The sequence below is a fragment of the Malaclemys terrapin genome, chromosome 3, assembly GCF_027887155.1.
Source record: "Malaclemys terrapin pileata isolate rMalTer1 chromosome 3, rMalTer1.hap1, whole genome shotgun sequence".
In the NCBI taxonomy this organism is placed as follows: domain Eukaryota; kingdom Metazoa; phylum Chordata; order Testudines; family Emydidae; genus Malaclemys; species Malaclemys terrapin.
In genome coordinates this window covers 124,747,143-124,772,422 of record NC_071507.1, presented here as the reverse complement: position 1 = coordinate 124,772,422, position 25,280 = coordinate 124,747,143, and the positions used below count along the sequence as shown (strand labels likewise).

Here is a 25,280-nt window from a genome sequence, read left to right as displayed (position 1 = left end):
ATATGTCCCAGTTCATTACATTTAACACATCACCCTGCTAAGGTATCACCGGGGCGATGTTGGTTGGTGGAGACTGGTGTGGTGGGGTGAGAAGGCATCTGGAGTTTCCCTTGAGATGTAGGTGGGATCTTGGGTTGTCCCCGGTGATAAGGTTTTGTTTCGGGTTGCCCCTTCTGATATTCGCTCCAACTGCTACTAGTTTTTTTCTTTTCTGCCACCTCCACCCATTTGGCTCCAATCTCCCCTGCCTCGGTTACAGTTTTGGGCTTCCCATCTAGGATGTACCTTTCTATTTCCTCAGGAACACCCTCTAAAAACTGCTCCATTTGCATTAGGAAGGGCAACTCTTCTGTAGATTTAACATTTGCTCCCGATATCCAGGCATCCCAATTTTTCCCAATGTGGTAGGCATGTCGGGTAAATGACACATCGGGTTTCCACCTTACGGTTCTGAACCGCTGACGGGCATGCTCGGGTGTTAGCCCCATTCTGATTCTGGCCTTGTTTCTGGCCTTGTTTTTAAGAAGTTCATAACTGTTCATGTGTTCCTTAGGCATTTCAGCCGCCACCTCTGCTAAGGGTCCACTGAGCTGCGGCCTCAGCTCTACCATGTACTGGTCTGTAGTGATGCTGTACCCAAGGCAGGCCCTTTCAAAATTTTCTAAGAAGGCCTCAGTATCATCGCCTGCCTTCTAGGTGGGGAATTTTCTGGGATGGAAAGTGGTACCTGGAGAGGGGTTGCTAGGATTGGCTGGTATATCCGGATTAGCCCGTGCTAATTCCAGTTCATGCTTCATCTCTTTTTCGCTCAGCTCCATCTCTTTTTCTTTTTGCTCCATAGCTCTCTTGTGGGCCTCCTCTTTGGCTTTTTCTTCTCTTTCATGGGCCTCCTCTTTGGTTTTCTCTTCTCTTTCTCTCTGCTCCATAGCAGCTTCTTTTTCGAGTTTTTTTAATTGGAGCAGTCTCTGATGTTTCTTTTCATTTTCTTCTGCTTCTAGTCTGACCAGTTCTAGTTTGTTAACTACGTCACTGGTACTCATTTTCCTGTTTTCTTGTGCTGGGTCACACCCCCTCTGCAGTTCACTGAAACTGGGATGCACTCAGCTCAGGCAACAGAAACTTTTTAACTAGCTATCCCCGAGAGGTAAAAAGAAAAAAAACAATTTAGCTTGTAAATTCCTTTTGCCAGCTGTTTGCTCACTGCTTGACCCCTGCTCTTAACAAGACCCTTGTTAAAAAAACGTAACACCTCTGCCTTCAGGCAAGGAGAGATAAGATATGCATCTACCTTCAGCTCTGCTTTCCAAGCAGCTAGAAAGGAGAAAAGAAAATCTTACTGGCTTTTGGTTTAAAATGATCCCACCGCTCTGCCACCATGTCAAGGCTGCTTCCCCACTTTGAACTTTAGGGTACAAATGTGGGGGCCTGCATGAAAACTTCTAAGCTTAACTACCAGCTTAGATCTGGTCCGCTGCCACCACTCCCAAAATGCTAATTCCCTTCCCTGGGTAGCCTTGAGAGACTCTTCACCAATTCCCTGGTGAATACAGATCCAAACCCCTTGGATCTTAAAACAGGAGGGGGATGGTTAATTTCTCCTTTTCTCCCACCAACTCCTGGTGGATCAAGATCCAACCCCCTTGGATCTAAAAACAAGGAAAAAATCAATCAGGTTCTTAAAAAGAAGGCTTTTAATTAAAGAAAAAGGTAAAAATCATCTCTGTAAAATCAGGAGGGAAATTAACTTTACAAGGTAATCAAACTTAAAGAGCCCAGAGGAATCCCCTCTAGCCTTAGGTTCAAAGTTACAGCAAACAGAGATAAACACTCTAGCAAAAAGGTACATTTACAAGTTGAGAAAACAAAGATAAAAACTAACACGCCTTGCCTGGCTGTTTACTTACAAGTTTGAAATATGAGAGACTTGTTCAGAAAGATTTGGAGAACCTGGATTGATGTCTGGTCCCTCTCAGTCCCAAGAGCAAACAAACCCCAAAACAAAGAGCACAAACAAAAGCCTTCCCCCCGCCAAGATTTGAAAGTATCTTGTCCCCTTATTGGTCCTTTGGGTCAGATGCCAGCCAGGTTACCTGAGCTTCTTAACCCTTTACAGGGAAAAGGATTTTGGAGTCTCTGGCCAGGAGGGATTTTATAGTATTGTACACAGGAGGGCTGCTACCCTTCCCTTTATAGTTATGACAGATGCGATGTTAGGTGATCACATCATAGCTGAGAAAAGGCAGTATTCTCTAAGAACAAAACAGAAAAGAAATAGAATTTGCAAGATTACAGTCACTGGAATGGAGGCACTTTAAAGAGCTGTTTTTAGAATGTAAAGCTCAGTTTATTCACTCCAAGAGGACAGCTGCACCATCATGCTAAATACATTATCTATTTACTAAAATGCTTTATAAAGCAGATGGCATGTGAATTTGCTCCATTAGAAATGAGAACATTTTCCTTCTGTTTTTTCTACATTAAGCAAAGAAATAAACAGATTCCTGAACTACTTTTATTTTTTGTCCTCACTCTCCATTCTCCACTCCACAGGAGAGCAGATAAGCAGCTCCAGAGGAGCCACATGTAGCTTTTGAATTTACTGGCAGCATGCAGTCAGAAGAATGTAAGTTAGTACTTTCTTTCCTCTGACTTACCTTACCAACATGTTTTATTTCCTGTCAAAGTTTTATTGGTGTTAACCTCTTTCTAAACCTTGGGTTGAACTCTTCCCTGACAGCAATTATAATTCTTTATTTGTAAGATGCATCTACAAACCACAGAAGTCTTAGTAAGTTATCCAAAAAGGGAAAGCATGTGCTAATGGACCTCTGGAAGATGTTTTGTTGTTTGGATGTATTCAACTGCTGTAAGATTCAGTGGACCTTCGCAGACATATATAACCTTACAACACTAAGGCTTTGTCTACACTGGCACTTTCATTGCTAAAAATTTTTGTCACTCAGGGGTGAGAAAAAACACCCCCTGAATGACAAAAGTTTGAGCAACAAAAAGTGCCGGTGTGGACAGCACTTTGTCGGCAGGAGTCGTGCTCCTGGCAATGAAGCTTCCACCCCTTGCTCTCTCCCTGCGATAAAGAGTGGCCACACAGTGCACCTTACAATGGCGCGGCTGCAGCGGCACTGCCGTGCCATTGTAAGCTATGCCGTGTAGACATAGCCTAAGTTTCTCTAGAACTGAAGGGGCACATATTAGTGTTCTAAGGTCTGGTCTATACTACCCGCCTGAATCGGCGGGTAGAAATCGACCTCTCGGGGATCGATTTATCGCGTCCCGTCGGGACGCGACAATCGATCCCCGAATCGGCGCTCTAACTCCACCAGCGGAGGTGGTAGTAAGCGCCGCCGACAAAAAGCGGCAGAAGTCGATTTTGCCGCCGTCCTCACAACGGAGTAAGTCGGCTGCAATACGTCGAATTCAGCTACGCTATTCACGTAGCTGAATTTGCGTATCTTAAATCGACTCCCCGCTGTAGTGTAGATGTACCCTAAGCAAAGACACTCCTGACCTTCTGAAGTGGACGCTGATAAACGTAACATTTTAAGGATGTAGAAAACAATAGGCCTACCAAAATTAAACCTATTTGTCAGTGCGTAAACCCTGTTTTAGCTGACATACTCATATTATTGGATGACAAATAAATATCTCTTTAAAGGTATCAGTACAATCTGCTTCCACTATGTCTTTCAGCACACTATTCCAAATCACTCAAGCAGAAACCGCCCTTCCAAATATCTTCTAATCATTACCACCCTCCCAAGCTGGGAACATGAGAAATCCTTTCTGTAGATCCTGGTTTGGTCCTTTAAAATACTTACATACTGTGATAAGATCCCTATCTTGTAAAGGGTCAGGTGGAATGACTGAGGAATAGGCACCCCAACCCTTTTTGTACAATATGGGAACCAGTAGACAGATGTAGAAAAGCACCAATCAAGACAGAAAAATTACAAGCAATATCTATTGTAAGGACTTACATTTTTAAATGGAAAGCATATTCTAAAAGCTAAACAAACAGGCAGACAGGTTGGTGGTTATTTACTTATTTATAGAAAGGCATGTATACATCCTGATTGGTGCCAAGAAAATCTTCAAGCTAGCACAAAATTGTTGGCAGCAGGGCAGGTTCCAACAGTTCTGCATTCCTGCTCAGCAACTGGTTGTCAAAAGACTGATGAGTGAACGTAACTCTAAATTTACTTTTGATATCAGCTTTTGAAAATCCTTGCTCAGATTCACTTGTGGAAGGGGAGATTGTCAGACTTCTTTAAAGTGATTCTTGTATTGTTCATTGTAGGTTACATCTTTCAAAAATACATACCTTTTGCTTCATTTATAATCTGAAATGGTACACTGAAAAATTGCCTCTGTTTTGAAAGAAACTGCTTCAGTTCTGCAGTATTGTAGGTAATTTTTTAAAATTAATCACTGTCTTAAGGACAAGCTTTTTGAAACAGGAAACACGTTTTACTCTATGTTTGTAGAGTGCCGTGTAAATGTATAGCACTCTATAAATCAATACAAATAACACTCCCCCACTAAGGAATCCTTCCAAACATGATCAGTTTCTCACTACCTACAAGCCCCAGGTAGAAATCATGAGTGCCTCTTTCTTACAGTTTACCGAACATCCTTCCGATACATTGTGTAAAGCAGTCAAAAATGGAGGAAGCTTTTTGTCCACCATGTAATTAACTTTTATACTAAAGGCTACTTAATACTTCCAATTCACCATGGATGAGTTCATCAAAAAGATAATTATATAATTTGCACTATATAATGTTTTTTCACTTGAGGATCTCAGAACACATGAAAATATTAATTAGGACTTGCCAGAAAATAATTTCGTTTCATGAAAAATTTCAAGGTTTCTTCAACATTTGTTTTTGTTCTGTGAAAACGAGATATTTCTAAATGTTTCATGAAAATGACCCCAAAACAGCCAATAGCACAGTGGTTAGGGCTATCACCCAGGATATGGGAGATCCAGATTCAAGTCCCTGCTCTGCCCGATTCAGCACAAAAGAGAGAGTATGTCTAGATTACAGCTGGGATCGATGCTCTGAGATCGATATACTGGTGGTGGACTTAGCGGGTCTAGTGAAGACCCACCAAAGTGAAGACCCTGTACTCTACCCCCGATGAGAAGAGTAAAATAAGTGGACGGGAGAGTTTTTCCTGTCAACCCCCCCGCGGTAACTCAACCTAAGGTACATCGACTCCAGCTACATTATTCACATAACTGGAGTTGCGTAGCGTAGGTCGACTTACCTAGTGTAGTGTAGACATAGCCAGAGAGTCTACAGCCTGGTGGGTAGGGTACTGAATCAGGGACTTGAAACTGGGTCTTCTGTATCCTAAGTGCCCTTACCACAGAGCTAGAGTGTCAGTCTCTCCCTGTCTCTGGCCCTATGAACATTTAAGTAAAATAGCTCCTACAGGAAAGAATGAGAAGACTGGGTTGTGGGAAACTCAGGTTGAAGTCTTTACTCTGCCTGATTCAGACCAGGGATTTAAACATGTATCTCTCACATCCCAGGTGAATGGCCTAGCTACCGACTACTCTGGGCTGATCTCTATCCTGCCCCCTGCACTTCCACCTTACAAATTCCATCTGGGCCTGAGAAAGCCTTTTTGTTAAATCAGCATTTTCCAATGAAAGACTTCTTAGTCAAAATCATTTCAACTAGCTCAAATATTAAACTCCATAATGTCCCTATGGATTAGATAATAGATGAAGTAATTGAGGCAGAGAGTTAAATGACATGCCTAAGGTAACACAATGGTAATGCTCAAAATAAAACCCAAACATGGCTCCCTGATTTTTGTTCTGTACTCCAACCACTGAATAAAAGCTGCCTCCTATGATGCGATACCTTTTGGTTTTTGAATTAATGCATCCAGTCTGTCTTTACTACAAATCTGAAAACAGACAGATATTAGAATTCAGTATTGGCCTTAAACTGAGAAATGATTATAAAAACGGGAAAGTGTTGGTTTTCTAGACACATACAAGTGTCATGGTTACCACTTAAAATACTCTTTTTGAATATAACAAATAAGTCAGAAACCAAAGTGATCCACATACAGAATAATCTTTCTGGCCACTCTATTTCAGCTTTCCCCTTTTGCTTTTCCTGGATGGAGAAGGTAAAGCCATGGTCTCTATATCAATGGCTGTGATTGCCAGAGAGTCCTTTGGAATAAGCGTGGCTATTGCATTATCCACTGCCTGCAACTCCAAGAGATAGATGCTGAGTTGGAATTCCTGAGGAGACAACTTGCCTTAAGCCATGTGAAGACCTATCTGAGCTGACACTGGTCAATATGCAGATTTCTGGCAAATCTGCCACAGGTTTGCCCTTGTAAAGATAATGGAGTGATCACTACTGAATTAACTAAATATTGAGAGTAACTGTTAATAGGTGACCCATAACTGAATCTGTTAGCTCCAGAATCTGATCATCCAAAAATTCAAGCAAGCTCTGAAATAGTGGATTATTTATGGCTTGAAAGCTAGAGGAGACTGTCCCTGGGCTGGAGACTCTGGAAGAACTCTGGGATGAAGTTGAGGGTAAGTGGTGGGTTGACTGAGGCAGAGAAAGGTCAGTAGTGCTAGGCACCTCCCTGGAGTACTGTGTGCAACAGGAGCTGGTCACTGTGACAGTTTGATGGGAAGGGTTCCGATAGAGCTCACTGTTATTCTCTTACAAATCTGAGGCTGATTGCCAAGATTTTGGAGCATGGAGCACAGGAAAATAAAACCAACAGTAACTATGGGGGAAGAGGGGAGAAGACAGCAAACTGTCAGGTACCTGCTTAGAAAAACCTCTCAAAATGAAGTGATAGAAACTTCGGAGAGGAGTGTATGGGGCTGGCCGGGGGCGGAGGGGGGCAGCCCTCCAGTGCATGAAGCCAAACGTGGAAATGGAAATATTGCCAGCTGAGTTCCTCTTAACCACTAAAAGTGGCTGGAGAAGACCCTTTCCCTTTAAGATGGTGCTGCTGAGGAAATGGAGGCAGAATACTGATGAGAAATGTCAATGCAGTTCACCAGGCTTGATTGTAGAGGTTGCTGAAAGGCAGAGTACGCTGGCATGGGGAGGGGAAAAAATAAAAAGAAACCTCTTTTCTTCGTCTTCCAACTTGGTCCAATAGAAGATATTACCTCACCCACCTTGACTCTCCAATTCTGCAAGTCTCAGCAGATTCAAAATTGATGGAGCAGTAGATTATCATGAAAGAAAACAAAGAAAATACAGACCTAATATGATATCAAAATATATAATTCCTAAGGCTTGTTAACATTGACAGGTTCCTATAATTCTCATACTTTTGGTCCTTCATATGCTCTGTTAAGGATTTTGCTATCGTGGATTAAATAAATCTCATACTTATTTACTTTACTTAGTTTTGCATGTCATTTTTGCAAACACAGTCCAAAGCTGTTGTCTGGCCTGCTCCATAGCAGCCTGGATCACCGGGAAATTAGGTGGAGGATGAGAGCACAGAAACTCAGACTCCTTGGGGGGGGATAATACCTCTTTTTTCCCCCCTTTCAGTGCGGGGGCACTTGTGACTGGGATACGCCACACAGTGCGTGCCAGTTGGAGAATGGTGTCGTTGATTGGTAGTAGGGTGACCAGACAGCAAATGTGAAAAATCGAGATGGGGTGGGGGGTAATAGGAGCCTATATAAGAAAAAGATGCAAAAATCGGGACTGTCCCTATAAAATCGGGACATCTGGTCACCCTAATTGATAGGGCCACTCTAGCCAATACCAATGCATGCAAGATATCTATTAGCTGGTGCTGACTATCCTGCAACTCCAACAGGAGCTGAAGGGCATTAGCTATTCTCCTGAGCAGCTCCTGGTATTGACAATAGTCGTCCAGAGTACGGGGGGGGGCACTGATGACACAGTTGCGTCCGGGGACGAGGGGAACCTCTTTGGATCCGTTGGAACCAGGATAACCAGCACATCGTCCAGCCCCAGTTCCAAAGTCTACTCGATGAAGAACGGTGTGGTGAGACAGGGGATTCCCTCCCAGGTTGAGCAAGACAGTTCTAAAGGTGGAATATTGGGGCTACAAGTTCCAATATGGCCAAACTGGTTGATCCTGGTGTTGCTGCAGCGGTGTCCATGGAGCTGGGTACCAGTGGCTCCTGGGCTGCAGCAAGGAAGGGTACTGCCATGGTGCCACCAGGACCCTCTGGTAGTCATGCCTTCAGAACGGAAGCAGCGGACCATGTGTAGTATCCAAATCGTCAGACTCAGAGGAACCCATCAACAGGGCCAATGGAGTGGGGTATGCTGTAGGAACTTGAGCAGAGGGTGGCAGATCTGATGTAGGAGAGGGGGCCTCTTAGCAGGTGAATTGACTGGAACACGCAGATACCTCATCCGTTCCAGGGCAAACAATTCATGAGGCCCAGGAGCACATCTGATTCTCTCTGGCATCAACAGCACCCAGTCCACGGACGGAACCAGGGCTGGTAAGGGGGCCTGCCTTGGGACTGACGATTCAGGCTGCACTGGCAGACCCAATGCAGGACGGGTGTGTGGTTCCAGAACCGGGACCGGCAGATCCAGCAAACAATGAGACTTGTTCTCACTCTTGTGGGCCTTGGAATGCACCCCTCCTCCGTGGTCAGAACTTGTGGAAGGTGCAGCTTCTTTCTTGGATGTAGAGGAAGACTTACTGCCATGCTTATGAGCACGCTTCCACATTTCATGGCTAGATCCCGGCATGGAATCCACAGCACTGGCGGAACCAGAATGGGACTCCGCGGTAGGAGGCGCACCTCTAGACTGCTCAGGCCAATGTATGGGGGTGTTCCCTGGCCAGGATCCGACTGCAACCTCATGGTGACCTCTTAAGGTGGAGGAGCTTGCCTTTCCAGATATGGGCTGGGAAGGAGAGGCAGATACTGCACCTGGATGTGACATGGGCTTCCCCCAACCAGTATAGACAATGTTGGTCCTTGTCGCTGAGCGAAAACAGGTGAGGGCAGGAAGTGTAGACCTTGAATCCCAGCATCTTCAGCATAATCCAGTTCCTAGATTCAGGTGCTGGGGGCGCTGGTGGGAAACCAAAGCAGCATCCTAAAATCCTTAATCCTACAAAAATTACTATGAACACTAAATCCATTACAAAAATCAGTAAAATCCTAACTATGTACAAGAATAAACACAGTTTTTCCGGAAAGTGCATCACCAAGGACAAGAAAAAAAAAAGCAGAAGCTCCAATTCAGACCATGTGGCGGTGAGAAGGAATTGAACATGTAGTCGGTCCACCCCGCCCTTTATCTCCTCAGGCAAAACCACAAGAGAATGCAAGGGCGCATGCGTGGACCGACTCACACGACTACTCTGAAAAACTCTGGCTTCAGGCACATGGTGCATGTGCATAACCCTCAGTAGAATGCAATAGGGATCATCATTCGAAGGAGAACTGGCAATAAATCTCACCCTCATGCTGGAAGAGAACAATATGAGAAATTAAGGAATTGACCTTGGACCTCTGGTTACATCTCATTTAATAAAAGATCATCTGCAGGGTTCATTGGTCATGACAAACACTTTACAAAATTAAAACTGTCCCCAATAACTGGTTGGGAGGTGTTGGAGCAAAGAAACCACACTTGCATACATGTTTTGGCCATGCTCTGTTATTTCAAGCTTCTGGGATGCCACTAAAAGAAGAATTAACACAATCATAGAGACTTCACTTGACCTTAAAGCAGATACCTGCATAATGGGCCATGTACCCTGCAAATGGAAGCTATCATTATAGCAAAGCAGATGGCTACACCGAACTTTACTGGTTTAAAGACATCAAATTTTGCCACACTGGAAAAGTAAATAGTGCTCCATGCCACAAAGACTGGTATCATGGACTGGCAGACCTGGCTGTGAAGGAAAGGATCACATAAAATAGACAGCAAACCCCAGAAAAATTTGAATCCATTTGGGACAGTTTCCTAGAACTGATTAGCTAAAGATCCCTTCAGGACATCTGGAAGAAAGGCAGGAGACTAATCCACATACTCCATCTTCCAATCCCCTCTATTTCTCCCCCTCCCACTCCTTCCCATGCCTTTTCCCCTGTTGGCTTTGATTTCATTAAATTTAATACATGCCATAAATATCCCGTGCTGGAAATATTTAAGTTAATGCTTGGGAACCCAAGCAACTGTGTAAATTAGTCTTTTCTTGTTTCTGGAGTATTGTATTTTTGTATTTATTCTAGAAATTGACACCTAGAATTTGTTATAAGAAAAAAGATTGAAAAAAATAATAAATAATGAAATGGCCTGTGTCTCTTATTTTCCATTAGTAATGAGTATAGGCTGTAAAAAGGGATATCATCACAGGCAATATCTGACAATTGCTAGAATGTCCAGGACTCTTAATAACATTATTCTAAAAAGCACTGTGGACAGTGTGTGGTGGATTCTGTAGTGGGGTTCCTTTGGCTACTTAAGAGTATTTCCAGATCTTGTGGTTGTTTAGTCAAAATGATCCATTTTCTAAAGGATCACAGAATTAGTCAGAAGGCGAAAACTCCATTATTTCTGAACTATCAGGGGGTAGCCGTGTTAGTCTGTATCCACAAAAACAACAAGGAGTCTGGTGGCACCTTAAAGACTAACAGATTTATTTGGGCATAAGCTTTCGTGGGTAAAAAACCCGCACTGAAGTAGGTTGTTGTAGCTGATGCATTCCAAGCTTGCCCTTTAATACCACCAAGTCTCCTTTTCAAAGAGCTAGGGTAAAATTAAATTAGAGTCTAAAGCAGATATTAGTGTTATAAGAATGTGTTCAGCATTTAGACTTTATGGAATACTTGTAGGATACTGCAGGTATTTATCTCACTTACAACCTCTGTAGCCCATGATACAGAGTTACACTGAGTGTTTGCATTGTAAACCTCTGTAATTGTGTAACTCAAACAGGAAAAGAAGTGTTAATTAAGGTAATGTGTGCATTCTGCCCACAATATGGCCCATTGAAGGCTAATGAGGCATTGTGTAGCATCAAAGGACAGAGACCTTGATAGTGTTCCTAACTCCATCCAGGAAAGGAAGGCCTATGCATCCACAGTTCCCATAGAATCTGGGAATGGGCAACAGGGGATGGATCACTTGATGATTACCTGTTCTGTTCATTCCCTCTGAAGCACCTGGCACTGGCCACTGTCAGAAGACAGGATACTGGCCTAGATGGACCGTTGGTTTGATCCTGTATGGCTGTTCTTATGTTAAGATATTCTTTTCTTCACCCAGCAACATGTAATCCAATCAGAAAGTATCATTTTAAATGTCTTGATAGGCAACAAGCTTATGTATCTTGTAGACTATTTAGTACACCAGCTCCAAGGTCACTAAAGTGACATAATGCTATTGAAAGAAATCAAAACCTGACAGTAGTGACAACATAAAGACTGTGCTCTTGTCCCAGACCCTATACTCCCCTCTTCTTTGCTGTATTCACAGATTCTTAGATTCCAAGGCCAGAAGAGACCATTGTGCTCACACAGTCTGACCTCATGTGTAATAAATACACAGGCCACAGCACTTCCCCAAAATAATTCCTAGAGCATATGTTTAAGAAAAACATCCAATCTTGATTTAAAACCATCAGCAATAGAGAATCCACCACACCCCTTGGTAAATTATTCCAATGGTTAATCACTTTCATCTTTTAAAATGTACACCTTATTAAATAGCATAATCAGGTAAGGAATATCCTCTCCAAAGCCGCTTATCTGCTGATGAAAAATAAGTATTTAATCTAAAAAAAAATCATATTTGTACAAAGCTATTTAGTCTTTCAATCTCCCACAGGAAAAAAAATTAACCCCAATATTATAAAGTTTATCAACACAATTACATTAAATCTAAAGAAAAAATCTCAATAACCAACAGTAGACAGTTTAACTGAAGATTTAAACCTTAGAATGATGACAGTTTCCAAACTGCCACCCAACAGGGTACTTGAGAAGATGCAGACAAAAACAAACTTCTTCCTAAGGATCACACTTGATAATTGCTGGTAATAGCCTTTATTCCTTCTTAATGCAGCATTATTAAAATAAGATAATCAATTTCTCATTTTTAAAAGTACAATTGTTCAACACTGGCACAACAATAGAACACTGCAGCTACTTCTCTATTTTGTTTACATCTTTAAATTTTTGTTAAGATAAAATGAATTGAGTGGGGAGATGATTTGAACAGAAGAACTCAAAATAAAAAGATCCATTAGACATGTTGGACAAATCTAGAAAGTGGTGTAAATTAAATCTTCGTACACCAGTTTGGACTACCTTACTTCTGCCCCACCCATTTGTAAGGGTGTCCAATATATCAAGCAGCTGGAAGGTGGTATAAGTTAAAGTCAAAGCTACTGTATTTTGATGTATATCTTCTTGTGGTGACGCTGCATATATGCTACTCTAGATTACATTCCCTTATACTTCAGTTGAGAGGATGTAAGCAAGCGTAATGGGGTCTAACTTTCACCAATTTGTGCATCACTTTGAATTTGAGCACAAGGAAGTTTAAGCTGGTAGAACAAAATACAACAAGGGAGCTGGAAGAAAATATAAATTACATGCCTTTGACTCACATTTCAATTTGGCACCAAGGCTTTTTTAAATCCTCACACATTCCTTTATGGCTGTATGTGTCACCTTTCCTGGATTTGTCAGTTCACATTGTTCAATTTGTTTACCAATTTGCAGTTCTTGACTCTTTTGGCCAATACTGATGGTCTTAAAATAATTTCTCCAAGTAACTATTTTCAGGTATCCAAGAATACTGATCCTGGGATCTCCACAAATATACTTACTATCCTAGTTTTTTTGCAATTTTCTTTTAAGTGCTGTGACAGGTTCGGTCACAGAGATCCCCTTGGGACTGTCACCTGCTGTGCTGAAATTACCTCTGAGCCCATTTTCCCTGCCAGCTTGGGACTCCAGAACCCTGCCTTGTTGAGCCAGACATGCTAGCCTTCTGCAACACAGACTCAGGGCCTGGGCCATGCCCCCAAAGCTGCAGACTAACTAAAAACAGCTCAGCTCCAGCACCCAGACACATGATGGGATCCAAACCCCAAATAAATCCATTTTATTCTGTATAAAGCTTATACAGGGTAAACTCATAAATTGTCCGCTCTCTATAACACTGATAGAGAGATATGCACAGCTGTTTACTCCCCCACAAATTAATCACTTACTCTGGGTTTATTAATAAACAGAAGTGATTTTATTAAGTATAAAAAGTAGGATTTAAGTGGTTTCAAGTAATAACAGACAGAACAAAGTAAGTCACAAAGCAAAATATAACAAAAACAAAGTCTAAGCCTAATACATTAAGAAACTGATTACATGTAATCTCTCATCCTCAGAGATGTTCCAATAAGCTTCTTTAACAGACTAGACTCCTTCCTAGTCTGGGCCCAATCCTTTCCCCTGGTACAGTCCTTGTTAGTTCTCACAGACATTAAGCAGAGGTTTTCTCATGACTGGCAGCCCCTTTGTCCTGCTCCACCCCCTTTTATAACTTTTACACAAGGCAGGAATCTTGTCTCTCTCTGGGTCCCCACTCCACCTTCTAAATGGAAAAGTACCAGATTCAAGATGGAGTCCAGCATCATGTGACACGGTCACATGTCCTGTGAGACCCCTGCCTCCATTCTTTCTGGGCTGGCCACACGTACACAGGAAGGTTTACAAGTAAACAGAGCCATTTACAATTCATTGATTCTGAAGCACCCTTAATGGCTTACACTTAATATGTTTACATTAGTAATACAAGTATACTTCTTATTCTCCTAACTCCAGACATAGAACTAATACATGCAAACAAATAGGATGAACACACTCAGTAGATTATAAGCTTTGTAATGATACCTTACAAGAGACCTTTTGCATAAAGCATATTCAAGTTGCATCATATTCACATTTATAAGCATATTTTCATAAAACATATGGAGTGCAACATCACAAGTGCAACAGCACAATAAAATGTATAATATCTCTCCCACTACTCAAGCAAGTGTCTAGTTCTTGTGTTTCTGCATTTTTCAATGTAGTGTGCAGTAAATTCTAAACATCGTTTCCTGGTGTATTATACTAAAACAGTTTGACTGGTACTATGATATAAATATTCTCTGAGAATGTTATAGCTTTAGATTTGTAAATTTATGACATTTACATGTTACTTTTTTCCCAGGGTTCTTATTCTTGCTGAATTGCTACAGATAACTAGAAATTATTTATACTATCTAATCAGGAAGACACCATGTGCCCAGCTGTAAAACACTGCTTTACATAAAATAGAAAAAAGTATTTTGTTTCCAAAGGGTGTAACCAAACCAACTAAGACAAAACAAGAAACAAATATCAGGCTTAGTGAGTAAGGGAAATAGTTCACATAAACACACTTTGATTCAATGTAATGGAAATATACATACAATTGTTTTATAAGTACAAATAACAAGAAGGTGGATATGTAGGGAAACATAACTGAGTTTTTTGATCATTAAACATTTAAATGAGTTGCTAAATGAGCATATTAACTCCAATCTCAAGAGAGGATGTGAACTACTAGAGCAAATAAAATCATACACTCATAGAAGATTAGGGTTGGAAGAGACCTCAGGAGGTCATCTAGTCCAACCCCCTGCTCAAAGCAGGACCAACACCAATTAAATCATCCCAGCCAGGGCTTTGTCAAGCCGGACTTTAAAAACCTCTAAGGATGGAGATTCCACCACTTCCCTAGGTAACGCATTCCAGTGCTTCACCACCCTCCTAGTGAAATAGTGTTTCCTAATAGCCAACCTAGACCTCCTCAGCTGCAACTTGAGACCATTACTCCTTGTTCTGTCATCTGCTACTACTGAGAACAGCCGAGCTCCATCCTCTTTGGAACCCCCCTTCAGGTAGTTGAAGGCTGCTATCAAATCCCCCCTCACTCTTCTCTTCTGCAGATTAAACAAGCCCAGTTCCCTCAGCCTCTCCTTGTAAATCATGTGCCCCAGCCCCCTAATAATTTTCATTGCCCTCCACTGGACTTTCTCCAATTTGTCCACATCCCTTCTATAATGGGGGGCCCAAAACTGGACGCAATACTCCAGATGTGGCCTCACCAGTGCCGAATAGAGGGGAATAATCACTTCCCTCAATCTGCTGGCAATGCTCCTAATAATGCAGCCCAATATGCCATTAGCCTTCTTGGCAACAAGGGCACACTGCTGACTCATATCTAGCTTCTCATCCACTGTAATCCCCAGGTCTTTTTCTGCAGAACTGTATTGTTTGCTGTGCATCAATATGTGATTTTAATTACTTGAGACTTACAAGATTCTTAAAGGGGGTTTTATTCTGCAGTTCTTTCTTTTAAAACACACATGCATTCTGAGTGTCTTTAATCACCAGTACAGTGTGTAGCACCCCTTGCTGTGGTATCTAAGCACTTCCTAGTAAATTAGTTTTACATAGCAAGAACCCAGTGAACTTCAGAGTCTTCTGATATTCTCCCTTCCTAGTTATAGAAAGCTCTGTTTGACATCATCATTCCACGTGTGATATGGAAAAAAATTCTTCCCTCCCACAAAGACAACTGTCATTTCTAAGAAAGAATACAGACTCCTGGCACCATCTTTGCTCCATATATACCGACAACAGATAGGATCCACAAAAGTATCATCAGCCAACCTGAGCGTAAATAGCATAGGTTAGAGAGAGAAATTCCCAAGTTTTTAGGGTTCTTATAGGTAGCTGCCTTGTCAAGAAACCAAGCTCTTAAGAGACTGTACATGGCATGGTCCTAAGATCATTTATGCTTTCTTTAAATGTAGTTGAGCAGTTTTTTGTTTTTAGGTTTTTGTCTTATGCCATTTTTAATTAGGTCTTCACATTTTGCATAAGTGACACCTCTCTTTCATAGACCATCTCCTGAGAAAAATGGGAATTTCAGCACTACAATCAGTCCTATTTTTGAACTTTGTTTCCTGCTGTTGCTCAGAACTACCATTCCAGATGCAAAAAAGCACAAAGAAATTCTACAGGTTGTCTACATTAGTGTTTTGCAGTGCTAGTGTTAGAAATGGTAGGAAACTTTCAGAAAGAACACCTAGCATAAATGGGGCAATTGGCAGCTTTCATAATCTGCAACCACTTTCAAGAGCAACTCGAGGTCATGCGAAACTTGCAAAGGTGACAACTTGATCTCAGTTCACTTCCCACAGCCAGAAAAAAATATCACATGAAAAAAATACTCCACAGAAGAAACTAGTGTTCACTAGCTTTTATGATAACCTTACACACTGTTTGGCATATGTGCAAGTTATCTATCACCTTCATAGTAAACTGCCCTTTTAAAGTAGAGCACACACTTATATACAAATACATACCAGCTGGCTGGTGTATTGTTTTCAGATATTGGTATCTGCATTCCTTTTACCGGATGCAGTATCATTGTCCTAGTTCAGATGTGGCAGATAAAAACAATGAGAACACATAGTTTGTTTTCATTTTTAAAGCCTCCAATGGTATCCAGTAACAATAACAGGAAGAGCTGTAAGGATCGATAGGCAAGATTATTACTTGGGACTTTTCTTCCTCTTCCCAAGAATACATATGTGAACTTTTCGATATCATATAAAACAGAGTACTTACCAGGTCCCTGTGAAGCACCCAGTTTGCATGGAGGTAATGGATTCCATCAAGGATCTGGTAGAGTAGTGATTTAACCATAGATCTTGGCAACTGCATGGGCTTTTTATTTGCTTTTGAGGCACGGTGAAACTTGATAATATGCTAGAAATAAAACAAGTAGAAACATGAAGTTTTTTTAACAAAGTAAGTTTCCGCAAATAACATTAAAAAAGGGAAAGAAATAAAGAGGTTGTTGCCTTTTGCATTGCAAAGGTGGCCTCCAATTATTTTTTAAATGTGTATGTTCTCACTGTTACACACCTACACATTTTTAAAGAAAATCTAGATACTACCAAAACAGTGACTACTTACCACTTTGCAGTCACTGTGGTTCTTAGAAATGTTTTTTTCCATGTGGACCCCACCCCATTTATGGTACATATGTGCCGCATGTGCATGAGATTGGATTCTTTTGTTCAGCAATGTCCATTGGTGCCACACCTGTGCCCTGCACCCACCCAATGGCATATGGGATAAACCGGCCCTGATTGCCTCTCAGTTTCCTTGCTAATTCACAATCCCAGCACAGATGGACTCCAAAGGAACAGAGAAGAGGGGCGGTCACGGGATTCATAAGGACAAAACAATTTAAAGACCACAGTTACTGTAGGGATAAGTAATCATTCTCACCTCGAGTCGTGGTCAGTATGGATCCCACTTATGGTGATGGACTTGCAGTTCCCAGATTAATAAAGGAGGGTCTGAGGATTTCTAGCTACAGAACTGCTCTCCCAAATTTGGCATTTGATTTGCTCTCTGATCCAGAGCCTAAGGTTTGTTAAAGATATAAAATTAGCTCCCAGTGGCTGCCCTGTAGGTCTCTGAAGAGGATGCCTCAGCTCTAGTTGAGTGGGCCCTGTTGCCTGAGGGAAGGGGCATATCTGCTAGTTGGCAACAAGATGTAATGCACTGAATGATCCACTTGGATAATCTCTGGGAAGAGGGTGATTCAGGAATTGTTTGGGGAATTCCTGAGAGGAGATGGGGACTGGATGTCTGGAGATGGGTCTCAGCTTAATTCTGGAAAGAGTATGTGAGCGAAGAGAAGGAAGAGTAAATATATTCTAGAGATGGTGGTGACATCTCAGTGGTAGGATAAGACATTACCGGTACTGAGGGTTTAATTCTTTCTTGTGCCAGAGAAACTGGTAGTAGTGGCATCAGAACTGAGGCCAGTGCCAGGGGCTCAATGTCAGTAGGTAGGAACAGGCCCGTAATACTGTTATGGACTATGGTACTGGGGATCTTGGTGCCTATGAGGAATCTTTGTTTCAGTACCAGAATAGATTTGGTGCCATACTAGCCTGTCCAGGGAGCCTTTGGGTTCATCCCTATTTACAGAGATACTTAAGGATTGGGCTCTTGAAACAGAAAAGACACCAACTGTGTCCATCAGTTATTGGAATAAGTCCTTCACATGACTGGTATGGCTTGAAGTCAGAGGGTTTAGACTCAGCCATTACACAGGGAGGCACCTTGGCACTAATTAGTACTCAGGCGAAAAACAGAAAATCTAAAGAAAACAAAAAAGAGCTGCCATGAGGGTAGAAAATTGCTCCTGAACTAATTACGCTAATTACTAATATTTACAAACATTTACATAATTGCTTCAATGAAGGGGCACTATGGGGTAGCAGGTGAACACTACAAAGTTTCCTCTCGCTGTCACTGGCGGCAAAAGGGAAGTGAGAGGCAGTCAGAGCCATTCTGCCCTATATGCCCTTAGTTGAAGGGTGGAGTGCACGAGGACATACATGGCACAAGCATGGTCCCAACAGATACTACTGCTCAATCTCGTTTGCATGAGGTATTGCACGCCATAAGTGAGATTCTCACAGACTGAGATTCAAAGAACCATGCATAACAAGCCAACTTTCAATGTGCTTTTCTACAGGATGAAATTCATACAGACCATTTGCATACATTTATTTAGAGCAATTCAAGGTATTAATTTGAGCAGCGACAAGACTGAATTGCTTGAACTTTCTGTAGAAGCTGCCTAATTCAAAAAATTTTCCCCAGCTTTGAAGCTTTAGATATCAGGCTGTAACTAGAAGCTGTGTCTACATTAGACTTTTTCTCTCATCGTTCTCACCTTTGCTACCACTGGTGAAGCTCCTCTGGGGGGAGAGTTAACATAGGCCAGCCACTGGTATTTTAGCCACCATGTCATCGAACCATACTCAGAGCAGCTATTGATGACACAGTGGGGTTAAAAACCTGGCAACTCCTTGTCAACACTAATATTCTCATTGTTGCTTCCACAGGTGATGATGATAGTGGGAAATACAGAAAAATGCCTAGTATAGACAAAGCCATAAGGTTACTAGTTCTTGCCACTCCAAAGTACAATTAGTAAATAAACCCCAAACTCCTACAGCAGGGTATCCAAATGACTGAATATTCTGATAACACTAAATGAAACCCTTAAGGGGTCATTTTACATATTATGTACTTCAAAGTACTTTTCAAAAAATGCTGCTGCTAATTACAACAATTTAAAAAATATATTTTATTGGTATACAATCAAAAATTCAGAAGCAGCGATAAAACATGCAGAGGTTACCATGTCAAAGACCCACACACCAAAGCAATTAGTAAAAGCTTAGCCCCTTTCTCCTGGAGCATGTACTGATAAAAGCATTTCAGTGGATCCATTTCAGAACTAGCTAATGATCTTTGCAAGAAACTAATCCTTACAAAATATTTTTTAAAAACCAAACCATATCATGGCACGTAGAGCAATCCCCAACATAAAAGAACAAGGCTGGTTAAGGATACTTAAATGAAACAAATGCACAGCCATTATGAGCAAAGTATGCAAAAGAACACAAATGAGAGGTAGATGTTAAAGAACTGCAACTATAAAAGAGTCAGGGAGTTAATAGTGTATTAAGGTTTGTTGGAAAATTATCTAACCCTCTCTGGAGAGATTCTCCTTTAAAGGTCTAATCAAAGCCTAGTTCCCTGTACTAAGTGCAGCTTTACTTTCTTTCCCAATCCCCCCAATTTTACAGGTTAATTATAATTGATAATTTCCCTCAACAGAGGTAGATGGGTTTCTCAAATTCCATTTCCTACAAAACAAAAGCAAAAACTACAGTTACTGCTGTTATCTTGTTCCAGTAGAGGCAGGCTTACACTATTCTACACACTTGGTTTGATCCTGTCCACTTACAATTTCAGTACTGAGTAAAATTTAAATTAAAGATACAGTCAAGGCCAAGGGATTGGGATACAGAATATTTCACTGCTATGTCACTGGACTGAATCAATCTTATGAGTGACCAAGTCATACACATCAGAAGGCTGTTTAATGGCTTACGTAAGATGAGTTGGTCTCAGTCCAGTTTCTTGTGGACAAATATACATATAAAAAAACTACCAGGACAACTAGTATTAATGTGAAATTTTGTTGGCAGCTTCATCTGAGAGCCCACGGAACATAGAGACATGGTAACTGGCTACCGTCTCACCATTAGAGATTGTTCCTCCAGAACAAGATTGATGGCTGGTGGGTCCCAGTGCTTTTATTTGTTTTATTTATTTAATTTATTAATTTCTTCAAATTTCCAAAAGTACAGCTATAGGCTTCCATCCAGTGCTCTGGGGGCCTATTCCATAAACTAGAAACCACAACAAAAACAAAGGACTGACCATAAAATAGCCACCTTAGCCTACTCCCTCCTCAACAGCCTTAAGGAACAGAGAAAAAATGGGATCTGCAATGTATCCAGAGAGTTAAAGCATCTTGGCTCTGGCAAACCAAGGGAGAAAGCGAGTTCCAAAACACAGGACCTCTCACAGAGAATGCCCTGTCAGCAGCCATCCCTTGTTTGTACTGAAGAAGCTCCAGCTCGAGCACCTCTGCTGATCTCAAATAGGACAGGATATAAGAGGGAGATAGTTGCTCTCTCAGGTAACCAGGTCAGAAATCAAATCATCAAATTATTTAAGATAAAGGAAATAGAAAAATCAAGAAATTGCCAGAGTTGCTTTGTTACAAACTTCCCAATGACGTTGCCTAAAAACGGTAGATAAGAAACAGGTTCACAGTTAGCAAGACTGACAACATCATGAGTTGGTTTCTTGAAAACAGATTTATTTAAGAACTGCTGGAGCCACTGCTCTTCCCTCACCCAGGGAAACACTGTCAATATCAATCAACAATGGACCCACTACTTCCCAACTGGCCTGAAACAGCTGGTTAAAGGAAAAAAAAGGTCCAAACTGAAAGCTGATGAAACCTCCTATTATCGTGAACATAAGAATGGCCATACTGGATCAGACCAATGGTCCCTTTATCCCAGTATCCTGTCTTTCAACAATGCCTGGTGCCAAATGCTTCAGAGGGAACGAACAGAACAGGGCAATTTATTGAGTGATACATCCTTTGTCATCCAGTCTCAGTTTCTGGGAGTCAGAGGCTAGAGAGACCCAAAGGATAGGGTTGCGTCCTTGACCATTTTGGCTATTAGTCATTGATGGACCTATCCTCCATTAACTTAGCTAATTCTTTTTTGGATTAGCAGATAAGCACTGAACCCCTCACAACCCCTCACACCATGTCCAACATAGTGTCTTTTTTCTCAGAACCTAGGAAATGTTATATCAGCTTAGATCAGTGATCCTTCTCTTCCAGCATACCGTCTTCCACAGTAGCAGAAAAACTGTCAATCTGGCAGAACAGACACAAAAGCAGCCTTCAGCAAGTACTATAGCATTGAGTGAGCATTAAGTGAAAGTGACTGGAGCTTAAGTTTCTAAACTCCTAGGGATATGTCTACACTAGGTAAACTACAGCAGCACAGATGTGGCACTGTAGCTGTGCTGCTATAATATAGTGTGACAAACTTCCTCCTCTATCTTGGTGGGTCCTGCGCTTATTGGCAGATTTTCTTGCCTCAGAGATTCACCATGTGGGTTGGGGAATAGTCCAGAGACCTTCCCCTCTGGGAGAACCCACAGTCCAGGTCAATTGGGAGGTTTGGGAGGAACCCGGGCCCACACTCTACTCCGGGTTCCAGCCCAGGGCCCTGTGGACTGCAGCTGTCTATAGTGCTTCCTGTATCAGCTGCATGACAGCTACAACTCCCTGGGCTACTTCCCCATGGCCTCCTCCAAACACCTTCCTTATTCTCACCACAGGACCTTCCTCCTGGGGTCTGATAACGCTTGTGCTCCTCAGTCCTCTTCTTCTTAATTGGCTCCAGGTGTCCTAATTAGCCTGCCTGCCTTAACTGGTTCTAGCAGGTTCCTGATTACTCTAGTGCAGCCCCTGCTCTGGTCACTCAGGGAACAGAAAACTACTCATCCAGTGACCAGTATATTTGCCCTCTACCAGACTCCTGTACTCCACTGGTCTGGGTCTGTCACAATAGACACTTACGACAGAAGGGGTTCTTTGTCGCTGTAGTACATCTACCATCCGAGAACAGTAGCTAGGTTGATATCATAGGATTTATACCGGAGCTTAGGTCACCTTGACTACATCACCCAGGGTGTGAAATTTTTGCACAGCCCTGTTAACCTGACCTATGTTTGTAGCGTAGACCAGTCTTAAGTCTGTTGAAGATAAGTTACTCAGGGTATCCTTCAAACTTTTAAAACTAGTAGATCTCATCTGATTCCTCCTTGTTTTTATTCATGATGAGAAGAGAAGGACGAGTTTTCTAGCTTCTTCAACTCCCAATCAACTTATCAACTTTGAATGAAATAGTCCAAATGAAGAAAATATTCCTTTTGTGCCTACAGAAGAGGCTATTGCTGTCAGAAAACTCAGGTCCCAAGTGCTTTCTGTGTGACTTTCACCTGTTCAGTGGTGTGACTTTCTTTCAATTGAAAACTGAGCCAATCAGAGTTCAGGTAGGGAAATAGGAGTATCTAAGTGGGCTCTGTGATTGATCCTGATGAGTTACTGTTGGTGTCTCTTGGAGTCAGAAGCCAGGTCCCAATACCTTGGATGACTTTGCCAGTCTCTTGAACCCATAGCACAGCCCCTGGATCCCCACAGGATTAAGCCTTAATACAGTTCATGAGCCGTTGTGCCACATTTACAAAGCTTGACCTCAAAAGCTGAATGTTTTTCCCAGGTTTCTTTACCTAGAAAAGCAGGCTTTTACTCAAAGTTTTTGTAGAAGCTCAACATTTTTATTTAAATATTTTAAGAAAATATAATAAATTTAGACCTTGACATATTTTGTATTAAACTCAGATTTTAATTTAAACTGATTTTTAAAAACAAATGATAATTTAATAACAAAATTTTAAAAATCTGATTTAAATAAAAAATCTGATTTTTTTTAAATTCTCAATCTTTATCCACCGTGGATCAGGGGATTCTTGCTGAAATATTTGACAATACTTGACCATGGTGGTCAATTGACTGGCTTGCCAAGCCTACATTTAAGTAATGTAAAAATATTTGGGACCTGTTACTGCTTGAGCCTATCCTTATGAGTAAGAGCTAAAATCAGACTTAATGTAACCAAGTAAAACCAGTGGAATTGCACAAGATCTGAGTATGACTTAAATATTGAAAAATGTTGATGGAATCCACTTAAATTTGCAGTACTATTTGTACTTACTAGCAGGCTCTTCACCATCACTATTAAATTAATAGTAAGAATACAGACTATTTCCTTGAAGTTTGATATGTAAAATTGCAAATCTTTATTTGAATGCTGAGTCAATTGGAATTAGGAAGCTTGGATCCAAAGAGGATCCTTTGTGCTTTCTTTCTAAACTAAATGAGCATAATAGGATTTCTCATTTCTATTACTAGATGAAAATCATATATTAAAGACAACCCCTGCATGCCTATAACCTTTTTCTTTAATTTAAGAAGGCAGAGTATGTGTAATAGATTAACATCCAACATTATTTCATATCATATGCAACAACCATTTTTTATTTTAACAGTTTCATTGGTATCTGCAGATAAACTTATTGAGGATCAGCTCTGTGCCATAAGCTACAGAAGGAAAGATATCTCACCAATTCAGGACAGCAAAATGGATATTAATTTTCTTTAAGAGCAGGAATCTAGTTAAGCAAATAGAAAGGATGTATAATAGAATACACAGAATGGAGAGATCTGTTGAATATTTCAATCAAAGAGCATGTAAAGGGAATACTAATATTAAAAAGCTGATGGTGCAACACTGACAGGCCCCGCTCGTCGGCAGGCGGGATCGAATCTGGAATCTCTGGAGCTAAACGCATGAGCCTCTACTGTAGCTAAAAGCCAGCTCTTAACTAAGGATATAGAGCAGACTCATTACTCTCTCTCTAAGAGGTCTCAGTGCCACTAGATGGGACAGAAAACCAAACCCAGGATGTGTGTGGGTTACAATGGCATAAAGGTTTATTGGTGTAGCTGGGAATCCTACACATTTCTGACCTGCTGAAAGGTTATAAATACATAATCTTTGCCAATAAAAACCACATCTCTAGCCAGATCTCATCTCTGGCCTTTAAAAAAAAAAAAGTTACTAAAAAAAGTTGAATGTAGTGGCCATCATACATTTAATTTGTTTCTTATAAATTTTAAAAGTGATGTCATAAAATGCTTATGACCAACAAAGGAAGTGACAGGCAGCAGAATAAAACCTTAAACTAAGACAGAATAAGGAAAATTATATGAAAACAGAATAAGTCAACAAAGTTCTTTAATTATAAAACAGCAAGAGAGCAATACCGGATTTATCATGGGGCAATTGGCACCATGGCGCCGGGCCATGGTCCAAAGGGGCCCCGGCCGCTCTTCTCCGCCCCCCACTCTCTCCTGCGGGTGCAGCGGGCAGAAGCTTGGTCCTGCTGGCTCCTGCTACAGGGCAGGCTCCGCCGGCAGCCAACCTCACCCCTCCCCCGTCTCTTACCCAGAGTGCGCTGCGTTGGCTCACCTTACCTCAGATTGCATCATTTGAAAGACAGATTGAAAGAACACAGGACAGAATTTAAAAACATATGGAAGCCATATGTGGATTATATTAAGGATTTTGGAATTAAAGTATAAAACCGAGTATTACTATTGTATTGGTTCGATGAATTGCTATATGACCAAAGTTCATCTCTAAACAAGCATGCTTTCTTCAAATCATGCAGATTTTGTTTTGCCTGTCTGATAAAATTTGGGAGGTGTTTTGGGGATTCAGTATGATTATATTAGCTAATGAGTGTATAGTTAATATGTCTGCAGGGAGGGATAGTACAAATATTGATACAGACGTAGTCAAATGTTTTTAAATTATTACAGCTCTCTTCACCTCTTCCTTATGCCAACCACAGATGCTAAGAAGATACATTACAGCAACTAACAAGTTACAAGTAAACTTTGTAGTTTAATATATTTGTCACCAAATGTGAGGCGGTCCTGTGATGCTTCTGTATTAAAAATGCTGAACAAAAATAAGTAGTGTTTGTTCTTGTCCATCACAAAAGAATTTTAATAAAATGTAATCATCATCTGAATCCAAAGACTATCCCCTTTAATGACTGGGCTTCTACCCATCATTTTTGTTCATTAAAA

The 25,280-nt window shown here is 41.2% G+C and overlaps 1 protein-coding gene across 8 annotated transcripts in view; it reads right to left on the bottom strand.

The window, feature by feature from the left end:
* Positions 1–25,280, bottom strand: part of CDK19 (cyclin dependent kinase 19) — a 217,017-nt gene that overhangs the window by 77,162 nt on the left and 114,575 nt on the right. For all 8 annotated transcript variants that reach the window (XM_054022183.1, XM_054022181.1, XM_054022179.1 and 5 more), the window contains one exon: positions 16,712–16,852. In XM_054022183.1, coding sequence (XP_053878158.1) covers positions 16,712–16,852 — 141 coding nt within the window. The remainder of the gene's footprint in view (positions 1–16,711; positions 16,853–25,280) is intronic.